General features: G+C 44.0%; 1 protein-coding gene across 9 annotated transcripts in view; it reads left to right on the plus strand.

The window, feature by feature from the left end:
• Window positions 1-3,123, plus strand: part of DLG3 (discs large MAGUK scaffold protein 3) — a 390,374-nt gene extending 387,251 nt beyond the window's left edge. For all 9 annotated transcript variants that reach the window (XM_056540771.1, XM_056540772.1, XM_056540773.1 and 6 more), the window contains one exon: window positions 466-3,123. In XM_056540771.1, coding sequence (XP_056396746.1) covers window positions 466-572 — 107 coding nt within the window. In that variant the 3' untranslated portion in view covers window positions 573-3,123. The remainder of the gene's footprint in view (window positions 1-465) is intronic.
• The last annotated feature ends 20,056 nt before the right edge of the window (window positions 3,124-23,179 follow it).

Raw genomic sequence — 23,179 nt, forward strand, 5'->3', positions numbered from 1 at the left:
AAGGGCCTGTGAGTCTCCGTGCTCATGCGCAGTGTACTCATGTACTCAGACACTGGCGACTCGCAGGCCCCTATGTGGCTACTGTGAGCAGTGGCGTTTTTCCCAGTTGATATTGATGACTTATCACTCTGAGAAGGATTTACGCTTTTGATTTATAAATCTTAAAAGCCACTGTTCTTATGAATGCATATAGGATGCGCATGAAAGCGTAAAACAAAGGGCATGTCACATTTGCAAGTACTTACCCTGGCTTCCTAAATATGTGTTAACTGTGAGAGCATTTGGCAACCATGATCATGCATCTGGCATTTTGCACTACAGATGCTTTGAATCTTTTTTGAACTTTATATATGCTCTTATGTAAGTTACAGTGGTAGTAGGGAGAGCACAGAGGGACATAGTTTGGGGGTATGGGTTGAAGAGCCTATTCCTACAGTAAAATTATACTTATCTCTTCTTTCACAGCCATTGTACAAGGAGAGTCATTGGAAGAGATTTATAACAAGATCAAGCAGATAATTGAGGATCATTCTGGACATCACATTTGGGTGCCATCACCTGAAAAACTCTAAATCTTCTACTGGACTGCTGTTATCTATCTACAAGCCACTGATACCCATACCCCTAGGGAAATGGAGTGGGGTTCAATGTGCATCTGCCATCAAACACAGAAACATGTTGCCTCAGAGCCCATTGGACTCTTGGAATCTGAAACTTGAGTTTAGTTACACTGACCATTTGGGGAATATTTTGGGGTCAGCAAGGAAATCCTGTCCTTACTTGACTGGGGAAAAAAACAGACTTAAACACTTAGGTTATAAAATGAAATAAAGAAAAAAGAAAGAACAGAAGACGTCAAGTCCTCCCATCTACAAATCACCAACCCTTTTTCCGGAAGGCCCCCATCCCTGCTGGATTGGAAGAAGGCATATTTATATACATACATATATATATATATATAATGTGTGTGTGCGTGTGTGTGTATATATAATTTATATATGATTATATATATATATTATATATATTTTGGCTGTGATGGGATATTTGTCCCGGCTATTCTATTGTTTGTAATGAGGTTTTTTTTTTAAGTTCTCTTTTCTGTGATTAACAGAGCTTTAGGCTCTGTTCTGGTACTATATGGTCTACCCACTCTGGCTTCAAGCCCTAGGTCTGGGTGAATGGTACTTGTAAATCTCCTTTTTATGTGGTTGATCCAGGTGGCACCAATTATACAATGTTCAGCGCAGGCTCGAGCTGACTTTATGCAGTTTGTCAAGATTGAAAGTTTTTTTTCCTAATGCACATTCTTGTTAATCTCATCTCATAGAAAACTGACAGTGCACATTAAGATATATTTTTTTCATTTTAAAATCTAAGAACGTGCATATGATTTAACTAATGTGTGAGCCAAATGAAAGCTTTTAAAAATAAGTGGTTTTTTAAAGTAACTTCTCTGACAAGCTATAATCAGATGGGGCCTGATCACCTAGTTTCTCTCTATACCTCCTCCAGCCTCCCTTGCTGCAATACTGTACTGCAGGCTTTTTTTGTATAGGATTTAAAATACAACACTTTTTATTTATTTATTTTTTATTTGCTTTTATAAATTACAAACTGAATAAAGGATAAGGATTGTCAGCAAATAGGGGTGAGCACTGCATATAAAAGAGGTTTTTGAATTTTTTTTAATTTTTTTTCAAATATTGGATACATTTTTGAGAGTTGCAAATGTTTGTATTAAGACATGCATGGAAACGCGATCTCCTTTCTTGTAATATGATTAATCTAAGGATCAGTGGTAACTTCGCTCCAGGGCTTTTGTTGCTAAAGTGTCCTGAGAAGTACCTGGTTTTGAAGAAGGGAATGTGAGCAACAAGAGTCTGTCAGTGTGTGTTGTCACTTTTTTTTATTTATAATTTTTTTTTATTTTTTATGGTAACTTCCATTTTTTTAATTAACGGGTATTAAATCCACTTGTTCCATTTATATAAAGATTTTGTTTTAGTCATTTTATTTATCACATTGAATCAGTGGCAAAAAGTAAAGTTCTAATGTTTTAGACCCCCTACACCTACAGACTTTGGTTGAAATTTGCTTGCAGATAAGAGAATTATACTATTCTGCAGTATTTAAAGGTCTGCTAAATTACAGTAGATTTTGGTTACAGCCCTGTACAGTAGACATCGGTCAGCTTGGGGTGCAAACAATGTGCTTGTAGTTCTTCTGCAGGCAGCACATTACTCTGCTTCGGGGAATTTTATTCATAGTGTTAATTGTATGTTAAATCTTGGTGTCTAAACATCCAGAACTTTTTCTTGGCCTTTATTTGAAAATGTCATGTTTTATTAGTGGATAAGGAAAGATTGTTTTTGTTTTTTGTAATTTTTTTTTCCCTAATTACATTTGGTATCAACTATTGCTGTATGTGATGAGCTGCTTAAACTCTGAAGTGGTGAGCCAAAAATTCTTCTTAAAGCTCAGTGTGCAAATTAAATGCTCAGGGTCTCTTTACATGGACTGCAGGACTCTGACAACACTGACTCTTCTCCATTGCCCACCTATATTGGAGATACTGGTGCGCTGTAAACCAGCTGGCCTTTCTGGTTTGTCCTGCACTGTCCAGTGGGTTAAGTTGGGGTCATTAACTCCTAGGGCTATATATTGTTTGCTTACAAATGATGCTGGGTTAATCATGGTGTCTAAACGACTATGGAAGTTGAAGCTTTAGGGTGGATGAAACAAGCAGAATGTGTAAAGTGGGAGGCTCCCCTGTAGCTTTATTGGGGATTTACAAAGCTTCTCTATTTTTTATTTTTATTTTTTTCTTAATCCACTTATTTAAATGTTGCCACCTGCTTGTTATCCAACAGCATGAATGGGTTGTGAAGAAGGTATGCCATGGTACGATTTGTATAATGGGATTGAAAATGGCAAGTGGGGTGGCTGGTACCAATGCGTGAAACAGCCTTTTATATAAATATATATATATATAAATATCTTTGTCCCTGCCTCTCCCCTCCCTAATGTAATTTTCAGCAGAACAAAAAATTTAATGGAATCTGATTGTTTTAAGAAATGCTGATAAACCCAGGAGGCACATATATTTTTTAATAAACGAAGTTGCAATGATTTGAGAGCCCCGTTTGTCTTTTTCTATATAGCTTTCTTTTGTGAATAATTCTTCTATTAACAAATTATTTTGCAGTAATACTTAGTCTCAGGGTAATGGAGAGTTATGTAGGGTAAAATTTGTTTTATTTTTCTACTTTAAAAACAAATTTGTGTTTTTAAGAAATATTTTCTGACCCCCCTATAACTTTTTTTATTTCATTTTTTTTTCTCAAAGTGGCTGTTTAATGGAGAACTCCAGATTATAAAAATTGTCCCCCATACTGCCGGCAGTAAAAAAAAATAAAGATGTACATACCTTCCTTCGTGCCTCCGGTAACCGGCTCCGGTCTCCGCCGTGATCCTCTTCCTGGTTGCCGGTGGTCAGCGAGTCATACTGCGTTCAGCCAATCACCGGTCGCAGCGAAGTCCTGACTCGGCCGGCGATAGGCTGAACGGCAGTGTAAAGTTTTCGGCCCCGGCAGCAGGTGCCGGTGTAGTGAAGAATTTTGTGTCTTGAAGCGTTCTCACACTGCCGCGCAGCCTATCGCCGGCTGAGTCGGGACTTCACTGCGGCCGGTGATTGGCTGAGTGCAGTATGACTCGCCGACCACCGGCAACCAGGAAGAGTTTCATAGTGGAGACCGGAGCCGGTTTCCGGAGGCCCCAGGGGAGTGAAGGAAGGTATGTACCTCTTTATTTTTTTTTTTCTGCCGGCAGTATGGAGGACAATTTTTATATTCTGGAGTTCTCCTTTAAGGGCTCATGGTTTTTCTTTGCACCCACAACAGCACCAGGGGAGAAGATCGCCTCTTCCTCCACCGGACAGGAAACAGGAACAGGTATTCGCATATAAGGAAGGGACCAGCCCCCTTTCTCCAGTTCTGCAGAGGAAGAGGATGGGCTTTCCATGGTATGGAGGACTTGCACAGGATGGGGAGCTGTGGGTACTCCGGTCTTTGTGGTTTCAGACTAACTGGGTACCTCTGAAGCGTAAGCCCTCTTTATGGAGGCTGCAGTTGTAAGCCTGGTGACTACTCTCCCCGCCTGTGTGCGCACCTCTCCCAGCATTCTCGCTTCCTTGGGCGGTTCTCCAGCAGTTCAGAACACGGTCGGCTAACTTCCTCTGTTCTGATGGCTCCTTCTGGCCACAATTTTGATTGTGGGAGGGGGGGAGCCTAATACACAGTTTAACCACTTGTAACCTGCCATGGGGGATCGGCAGCAGGTGGCCACCCATCATGTGATAGAGAAGGTCAGCTGACCTAACAGCCGGGAAAGTTCCTGAGCACGGGAAACTCAAATATCCTAGCCAGCTCAGATTACTCTCCAGGACCAAGAAGAAGGTGTTAGGATTTCAAGACTGCTGACTCATGGAGCCTACAGCACGTGCTGAACGTACGGAGCTTACCCCTGTGGTGGAGACGATACCTTATGGTGAGGTTAGAGGACTGTGTCCCAGTTGTTAATTTATGCAAAGGTTTTTCTGATACCTGTTCTTTTCTCTGTTCGGTTAAAGGGGTTATCCACCATAAGGTGATTTTAGTACGCACTTGGCAGGCAGTAATGGACATGCTTAGGAAGGATCTGTGCTTGTCTTGGGCTAAATGGCGATGCTGTGAGATTACTATAACACTGGCTAGCTTTCTGTGAACTTGTATTTCCTGTTTTTAGTTTTCTTGTTTGCCTACAAATCCCATGATACCATTTTCCTCCTTCCCACAAATCAGCTACCCCACCCATTGGAACATAAATGAGCTGCAGACCTGTGGTTTTCAATCAGGGTGCCTCCGGCTGTTGCATTACTTGCAGATTGCACTCTCCACCCATTGAAGCAGACAGGCTCATCAGCTGACTAGCGAGTCAGGTCTCGGCCGCATTGCAAGCTGGGAAAAAGCCGAGACAGCAGTCATTTTGTATGATGTTAAAAATAAATATTGGGATGGAAATCACATAAGAATTGAGAAAACGGTCACACACAGGTAAAGACACTATATTATGAACGAATAAACCACAGGGGTCCCCAAATTACGTAGAAAATCCCACGCATTGAATCAAATCATAAACAAAAACGAAAGAAGGCGTGTACAGATGAATTTATAAAGCTTTCAGAAAACATTTATCAAAACATACATATTAAAAAAAAATTACCGATAGTTCACCATATGGTGGAGAACATGGAGTGGAGACACAGACAGGATACTGAAGATACGGCAGTGGGCGCTCTATCAGCTTGAAATAATAATACTAAGTGCGCATACGATGTAACAATAATTGAAGGCTTTTGGTACAGGACTGTATTTACAGCATATCAGCACTTTAATTGTTACATCTTATGCGCACTTTGTCTTTTATACATTGTATTATTTCAAGCTGATAGAGCACTCACTGCCATATCTTCAGTATCCTGTCTGTGTCTCCACTCCATGTTCTCCACCATATGGTGAACTATGGGTCATCTTTTTTTAATATGTATGTTTTTATGAATGTTTTCTCAATAAAGCTTTATAAATTGATCTGTACACGCCTTCTTTCGTTTTTGTTTATTATGAACTACACTAACTTTACAGCCCCTGTAGCTTAGTCAAATAAAAAAAAAATCCTGGAATACCCTTTTAAGGATATGCCGAAATACAAAAGCAGAGCATCTGTTCTATGTAGAAAAAAGTTGAATGCTTTTTATGGCAGATCTCATTGTGATTGTGTGAAGAAAATTGGGGAGGATGTGACTCCGGCTTTTACGAAAAGCATGCAGGAGGTTGTAAGAGATGAGAGCAGAGCTTGTATGGCATCCTGGCAAGCACAGCAGCCTTCCACTAGCTTGCCTGTTGTACTTGAGCTCCAGTCTGCCACGATTGTTAACAGAGGGGGCTGCTGTTTTTATGGAAGTAGTAGTATGAAGATGTTGATTCTCATTCAGAGGAATTGTCAGTCAGATCCCTATTTCCACTGGAAAATGTAGATGGACTGGTTAAAGTGGTCCAATCCACTATGAATATGGAGGATAAAGTTGAAACTAAATCTATTCAGAACCATGTACTTGAAGACCTTGCCTCTAGAAAGCTTACTGCATTTCCAGTACATAGTGCTCTGGCTAAATTGATTAAAAAAATTAATGGAAAAGGCCAGACTAGGTTTGCGGTGGCTTCAACAGTGATTAAGTGTAAATATCCTTTTTAGGAAGAAGATTGTGGTGTTTGGGATAGGTTTAGTCTAAAGGGGCGACACGCCTTCTTTACCGTGAGGACTGTGAATTTATGGAACGGTCTACCTCAGGAACTGGTCACAGCTGGAACAATTTACAGCTTTAAAACAGGATTAGATACATTCCTGGAACAAAATAACATTAATGCTTATGAAGAAATATAAAATCTCATCCCTTCCCAATATCGCGCCACACCCCTACCCCTTAATTCCCTGGTTGAACTTGATGGACATATGTCTTTTTTCGACCGTACTAACTATGTAACTATGATCTTTTGGAGTATCATTCCTGATCCGATCTAAGTGTATCTTACGCAGCGGCGGTAGATTTTATTTCCAGATGCCTCCGCAGACTCTGAAGTTGTCAGCTAGGGCTTCTGCCTTTTCTAATTCTGCTAGGAGGGCCCCATGATTGAAAGAATAGAAGGGGATGTAGCTTCCAAATCTGTTTATATATGTCATCCCTCTTCTTTTTTTTTTTTTTTTTTTCATTTTTTTATTCTTTTTTTTTTGACAAGTAATTAGACCAGGTTCTGGAGAAAGCTGCTGCCAAGAAAAAGGGTTTTTCCTACTATTCCCTCCTCTCCCTTCCCTGGCATGAGGCCCTTTTGAGTGAGGGATGAGTTTCACAGTGGGTCCTTCAGATGTATTGACTGGCATGGTCAGAAGAGTGGTAGAGGCTTCCTGTTCAACAGATGCAGCAAAGAAGCCTGCCCAACAATGACATGAGGGGCCCAGTAGGAGGCAGATTGTCCTGTTTCTCTGCAGAATTGAAAAAGATCTCTGCAAGCCATTGAGTATAATCATTAATAAAGTACAGTTTGAAAATACATTTTCTCGGTCGCTCTTCATTGGGGGACACCTTTCTGATGGGTATATGCTCTTGCCACTAGGAGGCGCTGACACTAGAAAGAAAAAAAAAAGTTGTCTCCTCTCTGGCAGGATAAACCCGCCCACTGGAAGTGAGGTAATCAGTTTTAGCTAGTGTCAGAAAGGAGGCAAGACACAGGTCTGGGAGCTCCCCAGACCTGGTCTATTTTATTTTCTAGCAAGGGCTGTTTAGTCAGGTTCTTTACTCCTTTTTTTGTTTCCGTTTTTCAGGTAGGGGTTCAGGAGCATGGCGCTACATGTTCCCCCATATGCAGCTAAGGAGCACGGGACATTAATGAATGCACTGTTAACCACTTCCCACCAACGGCCAACGCCTGGGGTTGCACCTTGGGTCCAGGTTCCCCTATTTTCCCTGCTCGTCCCGCTGTCCCAGCCTGACGTGATGCAGGTAACTAAAGCTGGCTGAAGACATCTCTAGGTGAGTATGTGAAACTAGGTGAGGATCTACAGGTGGTCAGGTGAGTATGTTTCCCCCTCTCCCCCTCCCTGCACAGGACTTGAGGGGTTAATATCTCTTATGGATACGGGGGGGGGGGGGTGCTAATTGACCTATCTTTATTGGGGTCAGGACTTCCACTGGTAGTCTAACCTGCCGTTTCTGTCTGGGGCAGTCGCCGACATTTGCGGTGGCTCCCTGTACTTATTGCACTACAGTCTTGGCTCCACTCCTCCGGCGCCGTGCCGGTCGGCGGGAGCCATTATGGCGGCAGGCAACTCTGCCCCACTTCGTACTTCAGGGCGGGATCCTGAGAGTCAATGGCAGGCTGACTCTCCCTGCTCTGGCGCTGCCTTTGCAACGCCAACAGGGAATGGTCTGGGCCGCTATTTCGGAGCTTAGCTACGCTCCCTCCTCCCCGCAGCGAGCCCTCCGGACTCTCTACGCTGCAGGGGTCATTGGTGTTACCTGGGATATTAGAGTCCTCCAGTCCTTCCCAGCTGGGCACCACTTTCCCTCCCCCACTGCCGGAAAGACATGGACTCAGAGCGTAGCTCCGCCCCCATCCTATCACAATCAGAGCGGGACCGGTCTCTCTTCCGCAGTCCTTCCCCCTCACAGGAGCCGGCGGGCATTGTTTCTGATGGGGTCTCGGTATATATCTCTCCCCCCCCCCCCCCCTTTACGTTAGTATAGTGGGGTTCTATTCCCCACCCCGGCTGGTCGCTCTTTTTGGAGGTGGGGCAGTGGGCATAGTCCCTCCTTCCAACCGCCCCCGCCCCCTCCACTTGTCACCCGGGCGGCTGTCTCTGTAGTTTCCTGCTACATCTGGTCAACTACCATACACTTCCCACTGTGTGGTGGAAGTTCTGGTAACCCACTGCTTAGGTGTTGTTCTGAGTGGGTCTCCCCATGTTGCTCTGTGGCAGGGGGCCTGTTGGGGCGACAGTCAGTTCAGGCCTCCCTCTGACTCCAGGTATCTTCCTGTTTTCCTATGCAAAGTGGCTCAAGCGTCTGTTCTGTTGCCTTCGACAATTCTAGGATGGCTCAGTTGGCTACCATCTGGTCCAGGGTTTCACCCTTTTGGGGTGTTCCTCTCAACGCTGTTGGTGGCTGTGTGCGTGTGTTTCTTACTCGCATTTGTAGCCATGTCTTGGTTTCCTGCCCTGCACCTGTTTTCCAGGATTCCGATCCCTTCATTTCTCTTTGTTGTCGTAGGGTTCCTGGGGGACTAAGTCTACCCAGTTTTTTGTCCTGTTGCCATAGGGCGGCATTTCCCTGCTTAGACGGTGCCTGGCGCACTTGTCAATTCCCGCTCCACAGGGGTACGGGGATCAGGGGCTGGCATGTTTGGTGCCAGGGTTTGTTTCCCTCGACCACCCCTTGCTTTTCCCCTTCGCTAGGGGAACTATCTCCTGAGTGCTATCTTCTGCTTAGATGAATCTCTCTCTTTCTCTCTCTCAGCCAGTCTAGCCACTGCCTGTTGTTTGGGTACTACTATTGCTCTCGTCATCCTTTGACGCACTCTCCCTGGGATTTCTACTTGACGGTGTTGATTCTGCGACACTGACACCATAGTCTACTGGAGTGACCTCCCTGTGCCCCGGGGTCTCTGCTGGGTTAAATCCCCCCCCCCCTCTTTTCCGTCCTGACGGGATATTGCTTTGGAGTGCTCTGGTCTCCTCGGGCTGCTAGGGTCCAATTCTGGTTAGTCTCCTTGTATTGTACACTATCCTAGACTGCTGTGGCCCACCTTCCTTTTTCGGTTGGCCCTCCTGGTTCTTTGGGCCTTAGTGATTCCATTGTGGGCAGTTCTTCTGTACCACACTTCTGCTCTTCTCGACATGGAAGTTTGTCTCCTGGGATGCTTCTTTTTAGGGTCTTCCGCTCCTTCTTGGCCGTTTATACTTCCGTGTACATCTTCCAGGTCACTCAGGAACCCCTGTTTCTCATGTCGGTCTCCTTCGGGACACATTTACTCCTGGGACAGGGGGGTGTTCGGGTCATCTGGATTACACCTTTCGAGCTACTTCTGCCTTCTAGGTGCTCATGGTGGTCCCCTGAGACGGGATTTGGGTCATTGCTTTTATGCTGCAGCCCTCTCTAGAGCCGGTTTCCCTTTCTTTCTTTTTTTCCAGTGTTGTACTGGTTTCCACCTTCGGACCTCACTTTCTGATCCGGCGTATGTTGCTCTTCCTGGTGTTTATTTTTTTATTTTTCTGCCATGTTCTCTTGTATTGGTAAAATCTGGATGGGTCCTCTTGTTGTGCTCTTTTCCATTTTTTTCCAGCCGGGCTAGCCCTCGGTCTGGTTCTTTGTTCCTTGGGGTTGATTTTCTACCCTCTCCCGGGATGGTTCTGGCCTGGCTGGCTTCCTAATCAACCTTTTTTTTTTCTTGTCTCTTTTATGGACCGTAGATTTAGTCTCAGAATGTGACTGTCCATTTTCTTGGCATCCTAGCCCATTTCCAGGGATGGGAGATCTTCCGAGAGCTTAGTTTCCAGGCCTCATTTTCTCTGGCCTGGGGTCTTGTCCGCAAGCCTTACAAACGAGTGGGTTCAGTCTGACTGTTTCCCCTTTTTCTAGTGATTGTTCTTCCCACCCTAGGGGACTGCTTTGGTATGTCCCATCAGTAAGGTGTCCCCCAATGAAGAGTGACCGAGAAAAGGAGATAATTTTTTTTTTTGTGCTTACCGTAAAATCTTTCTCGTAGCCTTCATTGGGGGACATCGCACCGACCCATTTCTTTTTTTTTTTTTTTTTCAGGATTCTTTTGTGGGGTCCTTCGGACTTCTGTCTTGGTTGGCTTCTATTGCTTTGTAACAAAACTGATTACCTCACTTCCAGTGGCGGGTATATCCTGCCAGGGAGGAGCAGACTTTTTTTTTTTTCTTTCTAGTGTCAGCGCCTCATAGTGGCAAGAGCATATATACCCATCAGTAAGGTGTCCCCCCAATGAAGGCTACGAGAGAGAGATTTTATGCAAAGGAAAAAAAATCTCCTTTTTGCCTGTCTGTGTCTAGATTTGTCATCATGTACCTCAGGGCAGACCCAGAGAGGAAGGCGGCCTTGGAAGGAGAGGTGAAGTGTCTTCTCCAGAAAGGAGTTTGTCTGGTTCCAAAACAAGAACAGGGCTGAGGATTCTACTCTATCTTGTTTCTGGTAAGAAATCCGAATGGATCGCTCAGTACTCTACTGAATCGTTCCCTAGTTTACAAGAAATTCAGGATGGAAACGATTTTAAGCAGTTCCAAACCTGAGTCAGAATTGCTTCATGGCAACTCTGGACCTCCAGGACGCGTATTATCATGCTCTGATTGTCCAGACACCGGAAATTTGAGTGGACGTTTATGTAAACAATTCTCTACTTCAATTTTAGGCTCTACCGTTTTTGGTCTTTCTCTGTATCCCTGAGCTTTTACAAAAGTCATGGCGGAGGTAATGGCACATATAAGAGAGAAGGACATAGTGATTTCCTGATATTGGCAGATTGTCTGAAGCTTCCCCAGGGATCTGGTTGTCCAGGTGGAATCCTCGCTAAGTTGGGGCTAGAAATGAATACAGAAAAATCCCACAGAGATCCCAGACAGGTTTACACTTTCCTAGTGATAGGTTTAGATTCTTACACTAGCACTCAGAGTGTCTCAACTATACTCACATAAGGTGTCTCTAAGGGAGGCTTTGTCTGTTCTAGGTCTTCCGACTTTCTGTATTCCAGTCATCCAATTGGCACAGTATCACACCAGGAGATTGCAGGAGCAGATACTGGCACTATGGGACATGTCAGACAGTTCATTGGATAATCACATAGTTCTGTCACCTACAACAGAGAGCCCTAGATTGGTGTTTGGTCCTAGATAACCTGGAGAGGGGTGTCACATGGGTGAGAGAGGAAGAATTTCTTCTAACTACGGATGAGTCCCTTAGGGTGGGGAGCTCATGGGTGGTCCATTAGTTCTTTTGGATCAGTGGAACTCACAGGAATCCCTATAATACCAGAATGTAAGAGCTATAAGCAGTTTTTAAATATTAAAGATTTTTGGGAGACTCACGCTATAATATAAGTTACACTGAGGTGACTGTGCTGCACGATATCCCACGTAAACAACAACAAAAAACGTCTCAAATGGCTGGAGGTGCTCAACCCCAAATGCGGTTGTGCATTTATACTGGGGGAGCAGATTCTGCCCTTGTAGTCCGTTGCTAGGGGCGATCCCCAGCATAAAAATGCATACAATGGAGGATGCCTGCAGCGGACTACAAGTGCCACAATAGAATGCTACACCAGATAGACGGTGTGGATGTGTAACAATTAGAACAATACAATACAGGAATTTAGGTGCACTACTGTGGTAGATGTATACAATGACATTTGCTATCCCTCAACACTGATGTTAAAATTTAGACATTCGCCAGTATATCCTTATGTGAAGGATATACCAGAGCCCGCACGATATTCCACGTGCCTAAAGATAAATTAAAATACACAATAGATACAGACCTACTAGGTGTTACTATACTACGAAGGGTTAATAAATGATACAAGACCAATTCCATGCAAATAGTGTAAATCTATAATAGCATAGGTCAAAGCAAAAGGAATACTAAAAATAAAAAGTAGAATAGTTTAAACTACAAACTATGATAAAAATGTTTTAATTAACGAATGATCAGCATCCCTGCAGGGCCCTTGCAGTGGATGTAGCATACATAGACATATGTTTTTAATAACATATACAAGAAATACTAATAGAAACACCTATTTTATTGCCTCCTATAGAGAAACCATAATCTTAAAATTCTAAGAACAGAGAAAAAAGTGCTGTAGATGTATTTATGCTCAGTAATATTAATGGGGGACATTTTATCATTGTTTGCTTTGGTAAGCGAGTTCTGTATTTTATTTATTTTTTCTTTTCTTTGGGTTTGCCTATGTGTGACATAGTTTAACCCCTTAAAGGACAAGTCTCACAGTAAAAAAATTGTTCAGCTTTTAGTGAAGGTAAAGTTATATAGGTTTGTAAATCACTTCCATTACCAATGCTGCTTAGAAACCAGCTTTTTCTGAATTCTTCTGTCTGACAGGAAATTCAGCTGTTCCAGGTTTTCATGACTTTCGACCCCCTATTCAGGCTGTTATCAGCAGCATCCTGGGGCCGTGACGTGACAATTACCAAGAAAACCCCTGTGCTGCAGAGAGCTCCCTGTGCTCGGCCTTAGCCCCTCCCATCTGATGAATATTCACACTGTCCTCCCTCTGTTCTGCAGTGATTGGCTGAGCAGCACTGCCTATATGCAGCTGATTCAGATCATAGCAGAGTCAGCAAACAGGCTGATTCTCTCCCCTCTCCTTGCTAATGTTTTTACACTGAGAACGGAGGAGAGGGGGAGGGAGCTGCCAGCGTAGACCTGTCACACTGAGCACTGGGGAGAGAGGAGTGCAGGGCAGAGAATTGTGCCACTGTAAAGCAGGAGGGGGAGGGAGTGATTTTACAGTGTAAAACTGCAGCTTCAACTCCAGGGTCCCTCTCTGAGCACTGAGATTACATTTTGTTTCCTCGTGGCCACCCTGCTGTATAGGGCTATGATTGGAGCTCAGTGTTATGTGGGAGTGAGCTAGCAGAGCTGTGGGAGTGGCTAACATAAGTTAGGGGTGGTAACAAGCTCTCTGCTCAGGCAGCTGAGAGCAGGAAATGTGAGCAGTGCATGCGGGGAAATGTAGTCTTTGAGATCACAGGCATAGCCACCATAACCAGGAAGTAACTGGAATTTATGAGCTGAATAGCTGGTGAATGGGGGGCGGAAAAAAAAATCAAACATGTCAGAGAGGTGGTAGGTGAATATACTATGGAATGGCTAGGTATTTTTTTTTTCTTTGCTGCATGGGATATCTTCTTTAAGGACTGAGCCCTTTTTTGCCATTCTGACCACTGTCACTTTATGCATTAATAACTCTGGGATGCTTTTACCAATTCTGATTTCGAGAGAGTTTTTTCACTTAAGTAAACAGAAGGCAAAACATGACAGATAAGAGGTCGCAGTACATAAGAGTGGTAAGCCAAAAACAAGGCAATCAATCAAACATCGGAACGTCACGTGTCAAGATATTAGAGTAGCATTGATAATCCGGGGTAACAAAAAACCACTCGCTTAGTAGGGAAGGGGGGGGGGGGGGGGAAGGAGAGCTGAGATTGTTTTTTCGTGACATATTCTACTTTAACACAGTGGTAAATTTTTGTTGTTACTTGCATCCTTTCTTGGTGAAAAATCCCCAAATTTCATGAAAATTTAGCATTTTTCGAACTTTGAAACTCTCATTTTTAGAGATGAGCGAACTTACAGTAAATTCGATTCGTCACAAACTTCTCGGCTCGGCAGTTGACTTATCCTGCGTAAATTAGTTCAGCCTTCAGGTGCTCCGGTGGGCTGGAAAAGGTGGATACATTCCTAGGGAAGAGTCTCCTAGGACTGTTTCCACCTTTTCCAGCCCATCGGAGCACCTGAAAGCTGAACTAATTAATGCAGGAAAAGTTATCAACTGCCGAGCCGAGAAGTTTGTGACGAATCGAATTTACTGTAAGTTCGCCCATCTCTACTCATTTTGTAAGAAAAATGGATATTCCAAATACATTATAAATTGATTCACATATACAATATGTCTACTTTATTTTACTTTTGGAAGACATCAGAGGGCTTCAAAGTTCAGCAGCAATTTTCAAATTTTTCACAAAATTTTCAAAATCTGAATTTTTCAGGGGCCAGTTCAGTTTTGAAGTAAATTTGAGGGGTCTTCATATTATAAATACCCCATAAATGACCCCATTATAAAAACTGCCCCCCCCCCACCCCCCCAAGTATTCAAAATGACATTCAGAAAGTATGTTAACCCTTTAGGTGTTTCACAGGAATAGCAGCAAGGTAAAGGAGAAAATTCTAAACCTTATTTTTTTTATACTCTCATGTTCTTGTAGACCCAGTTTTTTAAATTTTACAAGGGGTAAAAGGAGAAAAAGCCCCCCAAAATTTGTAAACCAATTTCTCTCAAGTAAGGAAATACCTCATATGTGCATGTCAAGTGCTCTGTGGGTGCACTAGAGGCCTCAGAAGGGAAGGAGCGACAATGGGATTTTGGGAGTAAGTTTTTCTGAAATGGCTTTTTGAGGGCATGTCCCATTTAGGAAGCCCCTATGGTGCCAGAACAGCAAATGAAAAACAACATGGCATACCATTTTGGAAACTACACCCCTCAAAGAACATAACAAATGGATGTGTAAATACATTTTTTTTTCATTAAAATGCTGTTTTTCCCCCAACTTTTACATTTTTACAAGGGGCTATAAGAGAAAATGCCCCCCCAAATTTTTTAACCCCATCTCTTCTGAGTATGGAAATACCACATGTGTAAACGTCAAGTGCACTGCAGGCGCACTACAATGCTCAGAAGAGAAGAGGCTTTTGTAAAGCAAATTTTCCTGAAATGGTTTTTGGGGGGCATGTTGCATTTAGGAAGCCCCTATGGTGCCAGAACAGCAAAAAAACACATGGCATACTATTTTGGAAACTACACCCCTCAAGTAACGTAACAAGGAGTACAGTGACCCTTAACACCCCACAGTTGCTTGACAAATTTCCACTAAAATTGGACATGAAAATAAATATTTTTTTTTTTTTTTACTAAAATGCTGGTTTTACCCCAAATTTTTCATTTTCACAAGGGGTAATTGGGGAAAAAGCCTCCCAAAATTTGTAAACCCATTTCTTTGGAGTATGGAAATACCCCATATATGGATGTAAAGTGTTCTGCGGGCGAACTACAATGCTCAGAAGAGAAGGAGCGCCATTGAGCTTTTGGTGAGAGAATTTGGTTAGCATAGAAGTGGGAGGCCATGTGCGTTTACAAAGCCCCCCATGGTGCCAGAACAGTGGACCCCCCACATGTGACCCCATTTTGGAAACTACACCCCTCACGGAATGTAATAAGGGGTACAGTGAGCATTTACAGGTGTCTGACAGATTTTTGGAACAGTGGTCTGTGAAAATGAAAAATAAAAATTTTTCATTTGTATAGCCCACTGTTCCAAAGATCTGTCAATTTTTCATTTTCACGGACCACTGTTCCAAAAATCTGTCAGACACCTGTGGGGTTGTCCACTGTTCTGGCACTATGGGGGCTTTGTAAACACACATGGCCTTCAAATTCGGACACATTCTTTCTCCAGAAGCCCAATGGCGCTCCTCTCTTCTGAGCATTGTAGTTCGCCCGCTGAGCAATTTACATCCACATATGGGGTATGTTCTTAGAGGAAATGGGGCTACACATTTTAGGGGGCTTTTTTTTCCTATTCTCCCTTGTGAAAATGAAAAAAGTAGGGTAACGCCAGCATTTTAGTGAAAAAAAAAATGTATTTATTTTTTTTACATCCAACTTTAATGGAAATTTGTCAAACACCTGTGGGGTGTTAAAGGGGTATTCCAGGCAAAAACTGTTTTTTATATATATCAACTGGCTCCAGAAAGTTAAACAGATTTGTAAATTACTTCTATTTAAAAAATCTTAATCCTTTCAGTACTTATGAGCTTCTGAAGTTAAGGTTGTTCTTTTCTGTCTAAGTGCTCTCTGATTACACCTGTCTCGGGAAACGCCCAGTTTAGAAGAGGTTTGCTATGGGGATTTGCTTCTAAACTGGGCATTTCCCGAGACAGGTGTAATCAGAGAGGACTCAGAAAAGAACAACCTTAACTTCAGAAGCTCGTAAGTACTGAAAGGATTAAGATTTTTTTAGTAGAAGTAATTTACAAATCTGTTTAACTTTCTGGAGCCAGTTGATATATATATATAAAAAAGTTTTTGCCTGGAATACCCCTTTAAGGCTCACTCTACCCCTTGTTACATTCCGTGAGGGGTGTAGTTTCCAAAATTGGGTCATGTCTGGGTATTTGTTTTGCGTTTATGTCAGAACCGCTGTAAACTCAGCCACCCCTGTGCAAATCACCAGTTTACACCTCAAATGTACATGGCACGCTCACTCCTGAGCCATGTTGTGGGCTGCAGAGCACTTTTGCCCACATATGGGGTAGTTCTGTACTCAGGAGAAATTGCGTTTCAAATTTTGGGGATCTTTTTTTTTTTTTTTCCTTTTACCGCTTGTGAAAATAAAAAGTATGGGGCAACACCAGCATGTTAGTGTAAAAAAAAATTTTTTTACACAGACATGCTAGTGTAGACCACAACGTTACCTTTTCAGAAGGGGTAAAAGGAGAAAATGCCCCCCAAAATGTGTATCGCAATTTCTCCTGAGTACGGAGATACCCCATATGTGGCCCTAAACTGTTTCCTTGAAATACGACAGGGCTCCGAAGTGAGAGAGCACCATGCGCATTTGAGGACTAAATTGGGGATTTGAATCCGCCACAAAAAGTGTTTCCCAAACAGAGTGTCTCCAGCTGTTGCAAAGCTCCCGGCATGCCTTGACAGTCAGTGGCTGTCCAGCAATACTGGGAGTTGTTGTTTTTCAACAGCTGGAGGCTCCCTTTTGGAAACACTGCCATACAATAAGGCTTTTTTTTTGGTTTTTTTTTATTGGGGGGGGTGTAGGGGTATGTGTATATGTAGTGTTTTACCCTTTATTATTTGTTAGTGTAGTGTTTTTAAGGTACATTTACACGGGCGGAGGTTTACAAGGAGTTTGAGCTGCGCGGAAAATTTCCGGCATCTCAAACTTGCAGCAGAACTCTCTGTAAACCCGCCCGTGTGAATGTACCCTGTGTGTGTGTGTGTGTGTGTGTGTGTGTGTATATATATATATATATATATGTATATATATATATATATATATATATATATCTCCAGCATGCACTGACAGACCATACATGCTGGGAGTTGTAGTTATGCAACAGCTGGAGGCACACTGGTTTTCAGTGTTTCGCAACCAGTGTGCCTCCAACTGTTGCAAAACTAGAACGCCCAGCACGTACAGTCTCTCAGTGCTTACTGGGAGTTGTATTTTTGCAACAGCTGGAGGCTTACTGGTTGCAAAACACTGAGTTAGGTAACCAACTCTGTTTTACAATTAATGTGTCTCCAGCTGTTGCAAAACTGCAACAATCAGCATGCATTGACAGTCGAAGGGCATGCTGGGAGTTGTAGTTTTGCAACAGCTGGAGGCACACTGCTACAACTCCCAGCATGCCCTTTGGTAGTCTGTGCATACTGGGAGTTGTAGTTATGCAACAGCTGGCTACACACTTTTTCATAGAAAAAAATGTGCCTCCAGCTGTTGCATAACTACAACTCCCAGCATGCACAGACTACTAAAGGGCATGCTGGGAGTTGTAGTTGGAACTCCAGCTGTTGCAAAACTACAACTCCAAGCATGCCCTTTAGCTGTGCATGCTGTGAGTTGTTGCTAAGCAACAGCAGGAGGTGAACAGGCCTCACCTCCTGCTGTATCCTGCCGCCTGCACCACTGCCACTGTATCCTGCCACCGGGACCAATCCTGCTGCTCCTGTCGCCGCCACCGATCCTGAGGGGACCCCTGCCGGACCAGGGCAAGGTAGGAGACCCCCGTCGGCGCCGATCTCCGCCATCTTCGCTGTCCCGATCGCTGCCCAGCAGGGTCGTGATTGGTCAGTTGTTCCGACCGATCAATCACGTGATTGTGAGGCGGCACCCGTGCCACCTTACTCCTGCTGGGTAAGGGTGAATGGGGCTGTCTCGGACAGCCCGATTCAACTTTTTTTCCGGGTCACCAGAGACCCGATTGACCCAGAAAAGCCGCAAATCACCGGTCTGAATTGAACCGGATCCACCTGGCTGTTCGCCCGCAATTGTGGTTTTATTCTGTGTGTATATCTTGCTGTAACTGGCACGGGCGGGGCTTCTGCACTGACGTCAGTGCCGCTTATGAATATTCTTTCCCCCTCCCTTCCGTTAAGAGCGGCAATGAGAGGGAGAACTGGAGGGAGGGGGTGGGATGAATATTCATAAGCGGCACTGATGTCAGTGGCAGTTACCTGCAGAAGCCCCGCCCGTGCCAGTTACAGCAAGATATGCACATAGAATGAAACCACAATTTCGTGGTCGGGTGGTTATGGGCAAGGTAGGGCTGGTTGGAATCAGCATCTCCCGCACTATCCAACAGTACTGTGGATAGTGCAGGAGAAAATATCTGACAGTTTTCCTTTAAGGACTTTAAAACGGGGGCCTATGGATATGCCCGCCGTCCTTAAGGGGTTAATAAATATCACAGGGGATTGATAAAGTTGGCTCACATAAGCAAAAACCAATAAAATCACTTTGGAATATAATTTTCTTAGCAGACATAAGCAAAAATTTTTTTGCCTGACGTTACCAGGGTGGGCGAGGACCATTGTTACTGGCCCTCCCAAGCCTAAATAATGCCAGCCTGTTACTTCCTAGGCCCAGGAGCACCATATTTGATGCTCCGGGCCTGTTGGTAGTGGCTCTTCCCGGAACCCCCGTTGGGGTTAGGTACTTGGGCACCAATCGGGGGTTAGCGCTAGCTGGTTTTGGTGCTAAAGCGAAGTCCTGGCTTAGTAATCGATTGTCTATAAGATGGCTTCCACTACTAAGTCTGTGAAGTAAATATAAAAAAAAAAAGTTTGAAAAACTTTATTCCGAAAAACACTTCCTCACAAGCCCTCGTTAACCATTTTATTAACCCCTTCAGGACCAAGCCCATTTTGGCCTTAAGGACCAGAGCGTTTTTTGCACATCTGACCTCTGTCGCTTTAAACATTAATAACTCTGGAATGCTTTTAGTTATCATTCTGATTCCGAGATTGATTTTTCGTCACATATTCTACTTTAACATAGTGGTAAATTTTTGTGGTAACTTGCATCCTTTCTTGGTGAAAAATCTGTAAATTTGATGAAAAATTTTAAAATTTAGCATTTTTCTAACTTTGAAGCTTTCTGCTTGTAAGGAAAATGGATATTACGAATACATTTTTTTAAATTCACATATACAATATGTCTACTTTATTTTTGCATCATAAAATTGACGTGTTTTTACTTTTGGAAGACACCAGAGGGCTTCAAAGTTCAGCAGCAATTTTCCAATTTTTCACAAAATTTTCAAACTCTATATTTTTCAGGGACCAGTTCAGTTTTGAAGTGGATTTGAAGGGTCTTCATATTATAAATACCCCATTATAAAAACTACACCCCCCAAAGTATTCAAAATGACATTCACTCAGTGTTTTAACCCTTTAGGTGTTTCACAGGAATAGCAGCAAAGTGAAGGAGAAAATTAAAAATCTTCATTTTTTAGTAGACCCAATTTTAGAATTTTTGCAAGTGGTAAAAGGAGAAAATTTTTACTTGTATTTGTAGCCCAATATGGCGGTGAAAAGTGCTCTGCTGGCGCACTACAGGTCTCAGAAGAGGAGTAGTCACATTTGGCTTTTTGGAAGCAAATTTTGCTCTGGGGGCATGCCGCATTTAGGAAGCCCCTATGGTGCCAGGACAGCAAAAAAAAACCCACATGGCATACCATTTTGGAAACTAGACCTCTCGGGGAACGTAACAAGGGGTTAAGTGAACCTTTATACCCCACAGGTGTTTCACGACTTTTGCATATGTAAAAAAAATTTTTTTACCTAAAAGGCTTGTTTTCCCAAAAATTTTACATTTTTAAAAAGGGTAAAAGCAGAAAATACCCCCCAAAATTTGTAACACAATTTCTCCCGAGTACGGCGATACCCCATATGTGACCCTAAACTGTTGCCTTGAAATACGACAGGGCTCCAAAGTGAGAGCGCCATGCGCATTTGAGGCCTAAATTACGCCAGTGATTCCCAAACAGGGTGCCTCCAGCTGTTGCAAAACTCCCAGCATGCCTGGACAGTCAGCGGCTCTCCGACAATACTGGGAGTTGTTGTTTTGCAACAGCTGGAGGCTCCGTTTTGGAAACAGTGGCGTACCAGACGTTTTTCATTTTTATTGGGGAGGGGAGGGGGGCTGTGTAGGGGTATGTGTATATGTAGTGTTTTTTACTTTTTATTTTATTTTGTGTTAGTGTAGTGTTTTTAGGGTACAGTCTCACGGGTTCACAGTAGTTTCTCGCTGGCAGTTTGAGCTGCGGCAGAGAATTTGCTGCAGCTCAAACTTGCAGCCGGATGCTTACTGTAAACCTCCGCCCATGTGAGTGTACCCTGTACGTTCACATTGGGGGGGGGACATCCAGCTGTTGCAAAACTACAACTCCCAGCATGCGCTGACAGACTGTACATGCTGAGAGTTTTAGTTTTGCAACAGCTGTAGGCACACTGGTTATGTATCACTGAGTTTGTGACCTAACTCAGTGTTTCACAACCAGTGTGCCTTCAGCTGTTGCAAAACTTCAACTCCCAGCATGTACGGTGCATGGTGTACGGTGACTGCTGAGAGTTGTAGTTTGCAACAGCTGGAGGCACACCGGTCGTGAAACACTGAGTTAGGTAAAAAAAACTCTGAGTTTCACAACCATTGTGCCTTCAGCTGTTGCAAAACTACAACTCTCAGCAGTCACCAACAGCCAACGGGCATGCTGGGAGTTGTAGTTATGCAACCAGCAGATGCACCACTACAACTCCCAGCATGCACTTTAGCTGTTTGTGCAAGCTGAGAGTTGTAGTTATACAACAGCTGAAGGTACACTTTTCCATAGAAAAAATGTGCCTCCAGCTGTTGCAAAACTATAAGTCCCAGCATGCCCATAAGGGAATGCTGGGAGTTGTGGTTGTCTGCCTCCTGCTGTTGCATAACTACAGCTCCCAGCATGCCCTTTTTGCACCCGCTCACATCCTCCGGAAGAGGGGCGGAGCGGGTTGCGGGAGTGACACCCGCAGTAGGGGCCCTGATTGGTCGGCCGGTAAACCGGCCGACGAATCAGGGCGATCGTGAGGTGGCACCAGTGCCACCTCACCCCTGCAGGCTATGGCTGTTCGGGGCCGTCAGAGACGGCCCCGATCAGCCAGTAATTCCGGGTCACTGGAGACCTGATTGACCCGGAATCGCCGCAGATCGCTGGACTGAATTGTCCAGCGATCTGCGGCCATCGCCAACATAGGGGGGGCATAATGACCCCCCTGGGCGATATGCCGGGATGCCTGCTGAACGATTTCAGCAGGCATCCGGCTCCGGTCCCCAACCGGCTAGCGGTGGGGACCGGAATTCCCACGGGCGTATGGATACGCCCTCGGTCCTTAAGGACTCAGAATGCAGAATGTCCTGAAGAGGTCGTAGACCACAGGATACACAGATCTGAAATGAGGAAAATAGGTTAGTACATTTATTGTAACCCACCCGCACCGCATGACTACAACTCCCAGCATGCCCTTACAGTAAGGACACAATGTTAGTTGTAGTCATGCAGCAGGGCTGGGGGGAGATGTGCAAGCCGGTGACAAGCTTGCCACCTGCCCCCACTGCATGATTACAACTCCCAGCATGCCCGTACAGTAAGGACATGCTGGGAGTTGTAGTCATGTGGTGCCGACGTATGACAAGCTTGTCATCCGCCCGCCCATCTAACCCCCCCCCCAATGCCACACAACTACAATTCCCAGCATGTCCTTACAGTAAGGACATGCTGGGAGTTGTAGTAGTGTTGCGTGGGTGGGAGATGTGCAGGCAGGTGACAAGCTTATCACCCTCCTGTACATCTCCTACCCACTCGTCCCACGACATGCTGGGAGTTGTAGTCCCAACACCTTGCAGGCAGGTGGTAGATGTGAGTGGGTGCTGGTGAGCGGAGCTGTGCAAAAAGTTTCACAAAAAGTCTCACGTGCGATTTTCTGAAAATGCTGTCATAGGCAAGTTTGTAAGGCAGATCTGACCTTGCTTACACTTGCGACTTTTTGAAGGGGGCTTGTGTCTTTTTTTTTATTTGCTTACATGCAATTTTTGCAGTGATTAAATCCTGGACCACTGCAAAGTAGAAACTGAAAATTCCTTAGGTAGGGCAGAGGTGTTTTTTGCTTACCCACACTTAGGTGCAAGTGCAACTTTTTGTGCAACTTTTGTAAGCAAAAAAAGCTGCTTCAATCCCTTGATAGATCTCCCTCAATGTGCCTAGTACAGAGAAAATGATGCTGTAGATATATTCATCCTCATAGCATCTCTGAACAGTTTTCAGTATTGTGAATCAATGTCTTTACAGTTAATAGTTTGTTAATTCTCCTGTGCAGATGGATTGGTGCGAGTACCACCACTTGAGGTACTGTACTGTGGGGAACGCTCTTCTTAGCGGAGCATACTTCTGACTTGAGATGTTACAGTTCAGCAATTCACTCCTTCCTGCTGGTCTGGCCTGGAGGATCACTAAGCTGCTCACTCCCTGTTGTATGCTGGCACGGACAGCATCCGGCCGGTAAATGGATTTTGCCTGCGAGTGAAGAGAACTGCTGAGGGTTACAGGTTAGGAGATTTTGGAGTCCTCGTGTGGGAGATATGTTCCGAGCGCGTGCTCCTTGATGATGTATATACATGTTATACTGAGTTTTGTTTATAGTCTGTACAGGTTGTTATGTGTTAT

This window comes from Hyla sarda, chromosome 9, assembly GCF_029499605.1.
Source record: "Hyla sarda isolate aHylSar1 chromosome 9, aHylSar1.hap1, whole genome shotgun sequence".
Lineage (NCBI taxonomy): Eukaryota > Metazoa > Chordata > Amphibia > Anura > Hylidae > Hyla > Hyla sarda.